The sequence below is a fragment of the Eurytemora carolleeae genome, unplaced genomic scaffold (genome assembly GCF_000591075.1).
Source record: "Eurytemora carolleeae unplaced genomic scaffold, Eaff_2.0 scaffold217, whole genome shotgun sequence".
Classification (NCBI taxonomy): Eukaryota; Metazoa; Arthropoda; class Copepoda; order Calanoida; family Temoridae; genus Eurytemora; species Eurytemora carolleeae.
The window spans coordinates 225,083-239,830 of NW_019396108.1; the positions used below are offsets into that span (position 1 = coordinate 225,083).

At 34.3% G+C, this 14,748-nt stretch overlaps 1 protein-coding gene and 1 long non-coding RNA gene across 2 annotated transcripts; both read left to right on the forward strand.

Moving 5' to 3' along the window:
• Positions 1-35: 35 nt before the first annotated feature.
• On the forward strand, positions 36-9,583 carry LOC111695146 (RNA polymerase II elongation factor ELL). Its single transcript, XM_023464357.1, has 7 exons — positions 36-40; positions 521-739; positions 3,421-3,714; positions 3,977-4,047; positions 4,144-4,903; positions 6,033-6,204; positions 6,442-9,583. Exons 1-7 carry the CDS (start codon positions 36-38, stop codon positions 6,589-6,591), a joined length of 1,671 nt encoding a protein of 556 aa, XP_023320125.1. The 3' UTR covers positions 6,592-9,583.
• A 2,220-nt stretch (positions 9,584-11,803) lies between these two features.
• LOC111695157 (uncharacterized) lies at positions 11,804-13,709 on the forward strand. Its single transcript, XR_002763801.1, has 3 exons — positions 11,804-11,935; positions 12,491-12,553; positions 13,567-13,709. It is a non-coding gene; the product is annotated as an uncharacterized LOC111695157 (long non-coding RNA).
• The last annotated feature ends 1,039 nt before the right edge of the window (positions 13,710-14,748 follow it).

Sequence of the window (14,748 nt, forward strand, 5' to 3'; positions counted from 1 at the left end):
TGCTACAAATCTGGGATTTCAGACCTTAATACGGGATGAGGTTTTGAGAATTCAAATAGATTTTAAAAGGCCGAAATAATTGGGAATATGGCGCTCCCTTTATGATAAAGCACATTGATTCTAAGTAATGTACTAAGTAAATTTCATGTAAATTCTAGAGAAAATTGTCTATATTCTCAGAATTTATTTATTTTAATGATATCATGTTCTACGTAAATCGTTATCTCTCTTCCCCTGTCAATGAAAATATAATCCTGATTAGGGGGGGGCTTCTAATAATTACATTTTATAAGCAAATTTGTAAGTTAATTTTATTTGTTTGAGTAATAAACGATAAGTTTAGATAAACTGTTGCAGTTTTGACATTTTTATAATTCTCGGAACTAGTGCTTCTCGATATACGACCTTCTCTGGCTTCCTTACTCCGTCTCTATTCCTAACTCGGAACTCCTGGTATTTATTCCTAAAGAACATGGCACTAGTCGTCTTCATTTTTTCTTCAGTATTTTCCTAACTCCAGTCCTGTTCTTAAATCTGTTCCTGTTCTTGAATCTGGTCCTGTTCTTGAATCTGGTTCTGTTCTTGAATCTGGTCCTGTTCTTGAATATGGTCCTGTTCTTGAATCTGGTTCTGTTCATGAATCTGGTCCTGTTCTTGAATCTGGTTCTGTTCTTGAATCTGGTTCTGTTCTTGAATCTGGTCCTGTTCTTGAATCTGGTCCTGTTCTTGAACTAGTTTTGTCCTAATCATAACTCGGTCCTGTCTTGTACTTATCAACTCCGGTCTTGTTAAATCTCCGATGTCGAATTTTTCCAGTCGTTTTTTAGGACTTGTATAAATTACGACTACTTTTTTTGTTTTGTTCTAACTTCAGGGTGGCCAAAATGTACGGATTGTACGGATTGTACGGATTGATTTTTTTTAACCCTAAAATTGTACGGGATTGTACGGATTGTTTTTCGAAAATTGTACGGATTGTACGGATTTCTTCTGAAAATGTACGGATTTTTGTACGGATGGGTTCAAAAAAGTTTTGGCCACCCTGTAACTTCAAAACATCTTTTTCTTAAAAACATACTCTTATCAAATTTTTGGCGAGACGTCTGAAAATTTGAAAATTTGATATTATCGATATCCCAAATAACTCGAAACAATTATTCGTCCGGGTTTTTCTTTATAATAATTGGAAATATATTTAGTTCTAAATGTCAATATTTTTTCATGTTGAAACTGAGGCACAGGCCTGAATATTAACTTTAATGATAATAGCGGTGTGAGATCTATAACCTAGTGTTCTCAATAAACCGGTTTTTTTCCTTGTTATATCTTAGTTCATGCTATCTTTGTTTTCAATGGAGAGAAGAAAAAAACTATTTATGTATTGTAGTTTTTTTTGTGGCGCCTAAACTAAATTAAAAAACACCCAATTTCTAGAAACAATTCACTTTAAAGTAATGGAAGTATTTGAATTCAATGCGCTGCGTATTTTTTAATATTAAAAACTGTAACTAAAGTTTGGTGTCATTGTGTAAATTTTTAATTTGTCGGGAATTAGTTCTGAACACTTGTTCACAGAGTAACAAAAGTTTTGTGGGATAAAACAGGATATTAATAGTAAATATTTCTCCCTAAGGATTTTTTTTTACATTTGATGGATTTAGTTGTATTTAAAAAGATCAAATTTAGTCGTAAAAATAATAAACCTTATTCAAGTTTGTAATGTGATATCAAAAAAATAATGAGGGAAGGAATGGAATTATTTTCAAGGAAATGTATATCCCGGCATAAAAGATTCACGGTGGTTGGTGTATGGGTAGGATTTGGTGAGCTTTATTGTTTCTACCAGGTTGTAGGCATAGATTATCTTACATTTTAGACATTTAGATAGACAGACATTTTTTAAGACTACAGACATTTAAATAGACAGACATTTTTCATGATTGTAGACATTTATAGACAACCATTTTTCATAATTATAGACATTTAGATAGGCAGCCATTTTTCAAGATTACAGACATTTAAATAGACAGACATTTTCATGATTGTAGACATTTACAAAGTCAAATATTTTTCATAATTATAGACATTTAGATAGACGATACTTTGGATAATATTAGACATTTATCTAGATGGACAGATACTTTGCGTTATTGTCGTCATTTATATAGACAAATACTATATATAGTATTAGACGCATATATATGCAGATACTTTGGATAATATTAAACATTTAAAATAGACTTTTTTGGGACAGAAAATGATTGTAGATTGATAAGACAGATACACAGTTGGTTTGTATAAAAATTGTCAGGAAGATAGAAAGATAATAGACAGTTAGATAAGTACAAACCATTTCCGGTACATGATGCACGCTTATAGGCACTTCCCCCCCCCTCTGCTCGCTCTATTTTGGGTGGTTAATAAAGGGGGGGGGGGCGTTTCTCGTAAATGTTTAGTATTATATTTATTCAATTCACGTCGGTTCCTTTTAGGTTTATAATTCCTGGTTTAGTATTTTAATAGAAAAATTTAATCTAAAATTTATGCATTTAGACTTTAATTAATACATAGTTGAGTTAGTAAGCTAGTACGTGAGAATTATCATTAATCTTTTTTCAGATTTAATTACCTCATTAACAGATTTATTTGTTCTCTAACTTAAGAAGTCTTTATAATGTTTCAATTTAATTTTTAAATTCTGTGAACAAAACACAACAAAATATATATATAATGATGGATGCATAACGGTTCAAGTTTAAACAATGCCTTCTCACCACTAAAATTGCAATTAACATGATCTCATGTTGTCAGCTGGTTGTTAAATTGCTGTCATATTGTTTGAATTAGTCGTCAGCCGGATTAAATATTTTACTGACTGACAAGCTATGAAAACTTTATGACAACATCTTAAGCTGACAAGAAGCTGATAACTTTGAAAATGGCTTTTGTAACCTTGTAAAACTTATGAAATGGCGGTCAGCTGATGACTATATGTCACATAATCTATAATCAGCTGTCTTTTAATCAATCATTTTATAAACATAGAACACATAATTGTAACAGACAATGGATTGTTTTTGTTCTATAAATAAACTCAGCCTCTTGTTTATTGGCTCGAGGAATCTATTTGTTAAAGTATGCGGTGTCAGCAGTTTCTATGTCAGCGCAATCTTAGTTTAAATTTGTCAACTTAAAATCCCAGCCAATGATTATTTACACAGCATGTTTATAAATTAGTTTTTAAATTCATCGCTTTTCACGCTCAATAAACTAACAGTCGTCTTTCAAATTAACCATGCGAACATTTAGCATAAACTGAAAAATTATTTTGTCTTGTCTTTAAAGAAAATACAGTATACACTGTCGAATTAAGAATTGAAAAAGTGAAATATTTGATATTTGAATATATTTGAATTTCAGCACTGTCCTGTTGGAAAGCAAGGATAAGAAGAAAGTTGCCCTCCCCAAGTCCAGTATAGTGAAAAAGACCTCAATAGTTAACCCAACTTCGTCTAGACACTATAAAAGTGCAATTTCAAGCTCGGGACCATCCTTCTCAGGCCCAGGGAGGGGAGGCGGTCAGGCCCGCCCCTCGGGTCCAAGACCCCCTTCGCCAGACCACGCCTTTTCTCGCCAATCTGAATTGAAAAAGTGCCACACCTTTACTTCTTCTAAACCCTCATCAAATTCGGAGATCAGTAAACGTCCAATTAGGTAAGAACAGTTATTACAAAATCTGTTTAAGTATAATATTTTTCTTGCCGCCCGTACTTAATATATCGAACTTTTTTATTATATCGTTTATTTGACATCATTCATGAATTAAAGACTAGCTAACACTTGGTCTCATTGAATGAAGAAATATACACTTGAGTCTGACTCTGAAATTCAAATTTCCCACAAAAAGGATACATGTTCTAGTAGTACTTCAGTGATATATTACGAAGATAATGTATATTTTAATTGCGTATTTTAGGGAACGCTTGATACACCTGCTCGCAGTTAAACCTTATAAGAAGCTTGAACTCCTTCCTAGATTGCATAAAGGTAACAATCCCTTTTTATCTGATGTCTTTCTAATCTGTTTCTGCTCCTCTCTTTTTAGGTATTTTGTTTCAATCAAATTAATTTTCTTATTTTCAGATGGTATGAAGGAAAAGGATAAGAAAATTTGGATGAATATTCTCCGTGAGGTGTCGGAGCTGAAAAACAACTGTTTCGAGCTCAAACGTAGTGTCTGGAACGATGTTATGGAAGATTGGCCGTTCTACTCCGAGGGGGATAAAGCCGCTCTTAGACGGAGGAAACCACAGAACCTTACTCCTCCTGTCTCTGACACAGGTTCAACCTCATCCGGTCATTCACCGTCCTCCACCACCCCAGCCTCACCCCCACAGATCACGAACCCGCTGAAACGCCAGAGTTACTACGACGCAAGCAACGAGAGTAAAAAGAAGCGCGTTTCTCACTTTAAGCGGACGGGACCGATGTCTGGCTCTCCTTACGGAATGAGCGGATCAAGTCCTATGATAGGTACCGGAATATCACCAGGATTAGACCATATATCTCCCAAATCCAACATGGATCGACTGGATCTTCCAAACACGTTCGAGGACGATTCTGCCCCCGACTGGGGACAGTTCCATGACAACGACCAGTTAGTCCGCAATAGTCCAGAGCGGAAAAGTAGTCCGGCCGTGCAGCGAAGGAGTCCGATGGTTTCGGTTCCCGACGCCGCCGGTCATCGGTATAATTCTCCTAAATCCCAACTAGCGCGAACAAATAGTCCTTCCACTCGAGGTCCATGGGCGGACGCGGAGAACCTTGATTTATCTTCGTCCTCGGCAGATCCTCAGCTCAATATTCAATTCCATTTTCAAAATTCGAACAAGGATTTTCTTACGTAAGTTTTAAAACATTTTATTTATTTTTTACATTCTGTTGCAATATTAATAACTAAAGGAATTTAAAGTAGGTTTCCTTCATCTTTTATTCTCGTAAAAAAAAGTTTGAATTGGCGAGGTGTGTGCAAACTGTAATTTTAGCAAGGATTTGTTGCAAAGAGTTGCCAATACTGGGTCACACATTTATCTTTTTCTCTTTCAACATCCATCCTTGAAGAATATATTTGTCACCCCCCCCCCCCCCCATAATTTACACCCCATAAGCCTTATGCCAATTTGAATGGGATTGTTCGCGAGTTTTTTTAATTTGAAGGGGGCATGAGTAGATTTTTCTTCCCCCCCGCCCCCCCCCCATCATGCATTTATTCCCCAAAAGTCTTAGAAGAAAACATTTTTTTTAGGGTTTTATTTGCTGAATTTGTGAAAATAAATTAATTTTTGGTTTAAAAGTGTCAAAAATAATGAAAAAAGTTGCCTTTTTTATTCCCCCCCCCCCCCTTCAAATCATCAAAAATCATTTCTCCTGTTCCCAAGGAGGGGAGGGGGAGTAATTCTAAACAATATACACCCTTGCAATAGTGACACTTGACATCTTACACTCCACAAAAAATCTTCCGTAAGAAATAAAAATGTAGGCAGGAAGGCAGCCATGATTTAATCATGGTTCATCCAACAATTTTACTAACATGATTTAATCATGGTTCATCCTACACCTTTACTAACCTGATTTAATCATGGTTCATCCTAAAATTTTGCTANATGGTTCATCCTACAATTTTACTAACCTGATTTAATCATGGTTCGTCCTACAATTTTACAACCGTTATTGAAACACATTTTTTTCATAATTACTCTCGGTAAGGCTTCTTCTCAAATGTATTAATAATATCGATTTTGGAAAGGAAGGAAGTGTGTGAGAGGGGGGTGTTCAGAAGAAGTTAGTATTTCTATACTGGAATTTCCTATGTAGCATTAACTTATTAATTGCCCTTTCTAAACCAAGCTACCTTCAAAATCTTGATGAAAGATCAAATCTAAAGAGTAAAGACTGTGCGTTGGATCGGAAAATGATTTAAACTGTTATTACTTTGTCACTTGATGATTTTTATCTATTTATTATTATTTTAGGTCCTACGGTCCCATCACTAGTGCGGAGCAGAGAACGCAATATAAAAAAGATTTTAACACCCACTACAACACTTACATTCAGTTCCACCAGATTCTTGATAGAGTTAGATCTCGCTTTACAGAGCTAGAGAACCGTCTTAAAGGAGCAGTAAAAGGAAGCCCCGAGTACTCGGTAAATATTTTTGTTATTGTTAAAAAAAATCATAGAATTTTATTTCTTTAAAGGAAGGGTACGCACAACTGGTCTACATTTGTATGAATATCCGAGCTGGGCCAACCTTAGCGGTCCTCGGTTGGACTGTACCGCCAATTTACCATTACTAAAGCGTCAGACATGGTTAAGGGTTGGATTTTATTTTGAATAGAGAATAATTAACATAACCTGGCTAATTTTCTCTTTTGTTTTCAGGGGATTCGGAGCGCCATAGTCATGGAGTACGAGAAGTTCAAGACGGACGAGGAGTACCAGGCTGCAAGGATGAACTTCCAGTACCTCCATGAGAAGCTTGCTTGTCTCAAGAAGTTGGTCCACGATTATGATACTGCCCAGCAGCGGTAACTCCATCTCACGAGGTTACAGACCTTTCATGAGGTCACAGACCTTTCATGAGGTCAAAGACCTTTCATGAGGTCACACACCTTTCATGAGGTCACAGACCCTCGTGAGGTCATTGACCCTCACGAGCACTGACCTCTTCTCCAAAGGGAGACTTGGAGACCTTCCAATATTTGGTTAGGGCTAAACCTCTTCATCTTAGAACCGGTTTTGAGGATCGGAGGATATATTATCATTCTTTCCTGAACCCGTTCTTCTAGAGATAGAAACCCAGCCCTTGCTATCTTCCACACACAACCGTGCCTTCCGCCAATCCTCCGAGTTGGTTGCCTCTGATAAGCGGCGCTCAACTTTGGAACCTGCAGATATCTCCGCTCTTGAACATATCCAGGCTTAAACCAACCAGTTCTACTCGAACCCTGAGCAGCCACATTGCAGCATCATATTGGAGAAAATGAAGAAGAAAAAATAACTTATATATCAATGTTCCTTAATTATGAAGAATGGCATTCCGTTTGATGTGAACCGGTAGTGATTGAGCTAAGTGAGTGAGCCTTGTATGCATTTAATTTCGTAACCAACAACAGCAAAAATATCTCGCCTAAACAACCGACTCATTGACCTAATCAGTTTATTCCTCCCATCCATATTCTGTGAATATGACACTAACGCGACGAATTCTTAGTTACGGACTCTCCTGTGCCTCCCTATGAGCGTGCCAATTTGAAAATTATGTGCCTATAAGTTCCTACTTCTAGTGAATAGACCCGGACAGATTTTATAAACAGGCATTTGAATTATTTTGCCAGCGTAGTTCTTTTCTAACTCCTGGACAGTGCTGTGAGGTGAAGGAAGAAAACATTTCTTTCGCCATTTTCCGACTTTTAACGAGCTTCCTTCTACGCGACATGGTGTGACTAACAAAGACATGTTGGATCACTTGATCCAGTCGAAACTAATGAAATCTAGTCGCAGGTGAACCACAGCGACAGCCTTGTCACAAACCCACGGAACTGTTCGTTGGTTCGCTTACACGTTTGAAACGGGCATTAACCGGCCCCCCTGCAAACTTTTCATATTTTTGACTCATCCCTACTCTGACAAACACGGACATTATTCTTCGGGCATACCCGGAGTAGGTTCTCTGTCCTTCCAAGGCGGAGAACCCAACTCAGGTTAATAAACCACAAATTCATTCAGTTTTGATTCTATTCAAGCTCTAGCTCACCAAACCGTCTCCCCCTCTACTCTGTATCCTGTATGCAAAATGCCGCTAAGAAGATAAAATTAAATCTTTTGTGATACTGTCCCCGCTCCGCCGGGGTCAGCTGTTCCAGAGCTAACAGTCCGCTGCGGCGTATAATCCATACGCCGTGGTGAATCCATATCCAGGTTTATTGAAATTTTTTAATTTAAACGAATTCAGATTGGAATAAAAGCAGATCTCAAGTTCTATCCTGTTCTCCCTGAAAGCTCTGCCCTCCTCCTCCTAAAAAGCCGACTCTACCAGAGAGAGACCTTTATATTGTCCTACTACTACTACTATGAGAAGCTCCTGGTAAGGAGAGCTGAAACCATGCTGACGACCCCTCATTCTGTTTGGCCTCGAATATTTGAAAAACTCTACTTTAAGCTCATTTTATATATATTTCTGTCTCAAGATGCAAACTAGAGCAGTTTTGTTCAATGAATTCTTATTTCTTTGGTTTGATGAGAGGTCTATTATGCAACAGGGATGGGGATTAAATCAGAATCAAATAATAATTTAATTTTTGTTTAAACCTTCTCCCTGTTTTATGAGAACTTTTCTCTTCTACGCCAGAACTTCAATATCTGGATAAAGAATGGTGTTCTTCCTAGCAGAAGAAAGTTCTCAGAAAAATTTCTCGATGTCCCTATGCACTTCATCATAGGGCAATATTTTTTTTAGTCTTTATATTTATATTAAATCTGTTCCATTCCCGCAACACTCAGCTTGCGTAGGAAAACTGTTTTATATGTATCAATTATCAATTTTAAGACGTGGCTCTAAGAAAAATGAAATTCTTAAGACCACCAAAGGTCAGATTTAAGCGTAATCATGTTTATTATTTTTCAATGCATATAATACCGCTCTAGATAAAAAATAACAAAAAAAAATTATAAAATGTTACAAAAATATTTTATTATATATTAATGTTGCATAACCTTGTAAATTAACGCAGCTTGGTTGTTTGAAAATTAAACTCATATTTTATCGGCTTGTTTTATCTGTACTTGTGCCATTATATCCTTCATAGTATAGATGCATTGCATATATATATGTTGAAAATTAACGGATTTTTTGTAAAATCCAAATGTGATATTTATTAATTGTAAACATTCCACCCTTAACCCAATCCACACCTCTACTGTTCCCGTCAACCCTCATATTGGAATTTTTCAAATTGAAACCACACGCTCACTCCACTCAATCTAAACCTTTCTAAATACATTCTGAATCTACTGTTGAAACCCACAAATATTTCTGTCACATATTTCATGCAAATCGTTTTTTTCTCCATAAGTTAGTTTTACTCTAAAATCTTTTTTGCTTTGAATAATCTCAATTGTCTATTGCTCAAACATTCGTTTCCTCCTCGGATATACAAGGATATTTATATGTACATGCGCTAAAATACATGTACATCTATTTATTATAGTATACATTGATATACTGAGTATTGATCTCCAGATCATTTTTACATCTTGTCTTTTTTCCCTGTATCTAGCCTATCCCTGAGCACAATTAATCCAACCCTTCAAGCTAATCCTCCTACCTGGAGCACAACTTCTCATACATCCTATCCTGCGATCAATTCCCTTTTCTCTGGTACTAAGATATAGAAAAAGGAGTTTTAAATCAAGGTTATGCATCATGTGCCCGTCTTTTAAGATGAAATATTAAACTATTCGTGTTAGCTCGTCACTGCAGTTATCAAGCAAGATAAAAACAAAATAAAAAAGATATAAGCGATTTATTACATTCATTTAAGAGAGTAAATTTTGATTGATAAGGAAAATAATCTGGAAATTTGTTAAAAAATAAAAATTATCAGAAGTTAAATTTGTGAATCATTGGATCAATTGAAGGAAGCTTAAAAAGAATATTTTTGATGGATTAGAGTTAATACCAAAAATCCTTACAAGTTGTATGGCTTACCTAAAGAAGGTTTTCCGTTCTAATTATGTTATGTTTACAAAAAGATTCAATAAGTTATGACGGGTGTTGTAAATTTATTGATATGCTGAATACGACGAAGAGAGAATATTAAAGAAAATACGTTAAAGAATAGTCAGGATTTGGATTAAATGAAAAACAATATTATTGTGAAAGTTAAAAAAAATTACTTGGATTGAAACAGAAAATGTGCTCACGAATGAAAGGGTTGAATTAGATATCTAAATTGATTTTTTTACATTTAAATTAATTTATGAAAGAAATGTGAATTTTGCCTATCAAGTGAAATAAATAAACAATTTTTTTATAGTAAAAACCCTCTTACATAGAACTTCTAAAAACTAACAGAATCTTACTGATCAGGGAAGGATAAATAATGAATATACAAATGATTTATTTATACAAGAAAAAACGATTATATATATTTTGAGATATTTGAATACTGAAGAATTTTTCCTTTATCAAGTGTGTCTTGTTAAAATGTATTATAAACATACAAGTGTCGTTAAAATAAGAATGCTTTAGTAAACTTTAACAGAATATTAGGATTTCAAGAATCAATTTTTTTCAAACGAAGGATCTTTATATTTTAATATTCTATTTATTTTTTCATGCTTTGCCCAAATAATTGTGGAAATGGTTGAAAAAATTGGCCCATGGATATACACAATAAAAAAAGTGAAATTTAGGAAAATTATGTAGACATTTGATGTTGTTACATAGCAAACAGATTTACTAGTACCTTATTAAATCACTTATTAAGTGAAATGGGGCTGTTTACACTGCACAACTACTGTGACTATTTGACTGTTAATGTCGTCTTCCTATTCCAGAGTTTAATGGTTCTCACTTTCCGTTAAATATAGGAAACTGCTCAAGTCTGTTTCATAATCTAGAAAGAAAAAATCTGATGGAAAACTAAAGTGGTGGCACCAGGTATCGCCGGATCTAGCATGAAGAGAAATATTACAATTCAATCTACGTAGTTCAACTAATAAATAGTCCTTTTCATTAAACCGAATTTTAAAGATTGAAATTGTATAAAGTTGCCCGGTTCATAGAACAAGCTGTAACTTGCTGTAACTACGACTATGATTTCCAGACATAGCTCTGAGCTCTGATCTCAAAATTGGATCACACCTCGTTCATTAGTCTCAAGTCATAGCATTTGATAGCTGTGACTTCGAGTCGCAGCTAAGCTGTAATCCAAGCTGCGAAGTCATAGATAATGATTCAGTCAAGGTGTTTCAACGAATGGTGCAATAAATATGTGAAATGTATAAAGCGGATGGTGCTATATTACGGATGCATGCATCATAAGCAAGGGCGTATACAAGGGGGGGGTAAAAGGGGAAGTGCCCCCCTAGGCCTGTAAAGGGGGGGCATAGCCCCTTCCCTTGAACTAAGAGCTTTCTCACTTTTCAAATCTTAAACTCAAGAGTAAAGAACATAAAACAAATTAGTTTGCCTCCTGGTCATTCAGTGCACTTTAAAGAAGAAGAAGATTGTATACTTGAACCAGAGCCACCTAGATAGAAGTCCGAATGCAAAATCTATCTAGAATGCACATTCACCGTAATCGGATAGGCTCTATCAGGGATAGCGAAGTAAAACAATTATTTTTAAATGAAAAGCCACGAAGGTAGTAAAAGACTACTTATTTAAAATTTGGATTTAATTTACTTTATTCATTTTTATTACAAACTAGATTAAGTGCCAGGCATTGCACGTGGAAATTTAAAAATCGAATTAAAACAAAAAAATTATAATTTATTCAGCTTAAATATCATCCCCAATGGTCCTCAGAGATTCCTTACTAAATTTCAGTCCATTTGATTCAGCCGTTTGGCCAGCCATAGTAAACATATAAATGAACGAAAAGGTTTATTATATAGATTACAATTGTACTCATACTTTTTTTCAGAAACTTTTACTGGTCATAATTATTTTCTGGACCTTTGTCCTTTCTTTCATCGCATAGAATTTAAGTTTAAGTTGAGTTTTTACTTTCAAAAATGTCTTTTACTATCTTTAGTTTAAATACCAATTATTACTAACATAACAGTATAAATAATATGTCGGGTTTTTAGAAACAATGCTTTTTTCTGCTTGTTTTGTTTTTAGGAGAGATAAAGTAGTACTTGCTAGGTAATTGGACTGTATATGAACCTTCAGAGTATCCTAAACTTATGCCTGATATCCAAGAAGCCAAATGTTTTTAATTTACAGTTTAAATTTTACCCCACCCCTAAGGAGCTCCTTGGGGGGGGGGGGGGCAAAAAAAATTTCGCCTCCCCCCCAAATTCATTTCTGTATACGCACTTGATCATACCAAATACATATGTTACACCATTTGAATGAGAAAAAAATTATTTGCTTTGAAAATTTAAAGGTTATCTGAACTGATTTTAAATAATGTGTTAGAGAAAATTTCGGAATTAAATTCTCGAATTTCTTGTTTTTAGTAGATTTTTCAGAAATAAATTCTAGAATCTTAAACTAAATTAATTTTTATCAAAAGTTTTTTTCTGCTCTATAATTGCAGTGTCTTCCAAGCATGCTCTAGTAATGACCAACAGCCGTGCCTGCTGCTGTATCGTTGCTATATATCATAATTTTTTAAAAATTACTTAAAGCAATTATGTTGTCTTCTTTAGTAATCATAATTACCAGAGTATTTTTCATTTAAATTTGAATTGTAAGGCGGAAGGTTTGCTGTAAAATGTACGGAGGAAGGGGCCCTTCAATGTTCATACACGAGCAGAGGTTAGAAAACCCGCTTTAATCTAATTGCATAATAGCTTGGAAACCCAGCTTTACTTGGAAATCTAAGCTTCTTAACATTAAAATCGACAAACTGAATTTAGAAATGTTAGAATGGTTGGAAAAAAAGATATATATATATATAAACTTGAGTGAATCTTTATTTAATGGAATAATAATCTTTGATAGTATAAAATTATATACATGTTAGCTATAGCTGGTCAAATGACTGGACTAATTTGGCAGACTTTTTTTTATAGGGAACCCGTGGCTAAATAGGCTATAAAAATATTTTTGAAAATACACGGGCTTCGTGGGCAAAAATCATTATATTTAATATCCGGTGGGAGTAGCTATGATTATGAGTAATAATAAAAAACCTAGGGCACTCCAGCCAGTTCTTAACATCTAACAATATAATTTTGAAGACACACAACAGGCAGACCATAATTTGGAAATACCAGCATTACAAGAATAATTTAGGCATATTGTTCAGTTACGAGGCTACCGACAAAGAAGACGACTGTACGGATTTATTCAGTCTTGTTTCTTCCATTAATGATTTCCTGCAGCTGTGAACTTTTTATTTTTGTTAGATCAGTTACGAGTATCATTTCAAGACTGTTTACAATACAGAACAGAAAATTAAATCTTCAAAAAGTTTTCGGTCAATAAAGCATCCTTTGTTGGTGACCCTTTATGTTCCTGTATTTGGGGCTCTTTTAGAGAGAGAGCTTATTCAAATACAAATATTCAATAATTTAAATATTTCATAATTTCGAGTCACTATTTCATGTCTACTTACAGTTAAAAAGCATCAATTTGGCCGCAGATTGCAAGTCTTCAAGTATATTAGGCTGTAAAATTGTAAAATTAATCCCACCCCCTCCATTCTCAAAACAAACTTTTGAAAGCTTTCACTATAAGAACAAATCATCCAACAAGTAAATTGTCAATTATTTTATTGACAAAATAGATAAACTACCCTAGAAACAAACTTTAAAATCTATATTTAGATGTGCTAGTTGGCTAAGAGGCGCAGCGGATATGACAGCATTAATTAATACGCCTTCCATGAAGATGGATTGAGAACAAAGAGAATAGAACATATAGAGAGGAATTTAGAGAATCTCTCGTTATGATTTTTTTCAGTCCCTTTCAGCCTTAAAGGGAGTTCAAAGTGTACAAATCATGTAAATGTTCACAAATTATATGCAGTAGAGTACATTAATACAGTATGTTCCTAGACTATCCATTTCAATTTCGAATTTTAAAGCTTTTAAATAAACTTTTAAAATGAGTTAGGTGAATAATAAACATCATTTGATTTATAGTTATAACGGAAAATCATCGTTTGTAAAGTGAAAGGCAAAGAGTCTATGTGAAATGATCATTGGTCGATTATAAAACCAGCCTATTTCAAACTTTTGTTATTCTTTTAATATTAATTTTAGATTTTCTATAAAGTGATGTTCCAGGGCCCAAAAGGTTAATAGCGCAAATATGTGAAGTACACCTGCAGTATGGAAACAGTACAACAAAATGACCGTTATACACTTTTTTTCTAGTAAATTCCCCTCTAATATATATTCTATTCTCTTTGATTGAGAAAGTCAACTTTGTAAAAACCCCTTAAATTGGAAATTCTCATCCTAATACTTGATCGGGCTTTATTTCAAAACATATTTATTTCAAGAAAAAATAATAAGATAATACAGAAAATTTTACTCAATTTTTATGGATTTTATTCAAAAATAAAAAATATTACTAGCAAAGAGAATAGAATATATATTAGAGGGGAATTTAGAGAATCTCTCGGTACGAATTTTTTCAGTCCCTTTCAGCCTGAAAGGGAGGTCAAAGTGTACAAATCATGTAAATGTTCACAAATTACATGCAGTAGAGTACATTAATACAGTATGTTCCCTAGACTATCCATTTCAATTTCGAATCTTTTAAAGCTGTTAAATAAACTTTATAATGAATTAGGTGAATAAAAAACATAATTTGAAATAGAATTATAACGGAAAATCATCGTTTGTAAAGTGAAAGGCAAAGAGTCTATGTGAAATGATCATTGGTCGATTATGAAACCAGCCTATTTCATAATTTGGTTTTCTTTTAATATTAATTTTAGATTTTCCATAAAATGATATTCCAGGGCCCAAAAGGTTATATAGCATAAATATGTGAAGTAC

What these genes read in the sequence shown, in the direction of transcription:
- LOC111695146 (XM_023464357.1), top strand. An exon ending in TCGAACAAGGATTTTCTTAC is followed by an intron (nt 4,904 to 6,032) that starts GTAAGTTTTAAA and finishes TTATTATTTTAG; the next exon opens with GTCCTACGGTCCCATCACTA. An exon ending in AAGGAAGCCCCGAGTACTCG is followed by an intron (nt 6,205 to 6,441) that starts GTAAATATTTTT and finishes TTTTGTTTTCAG; the next exon opens with GGGATTCGGAGCGCCATAGT.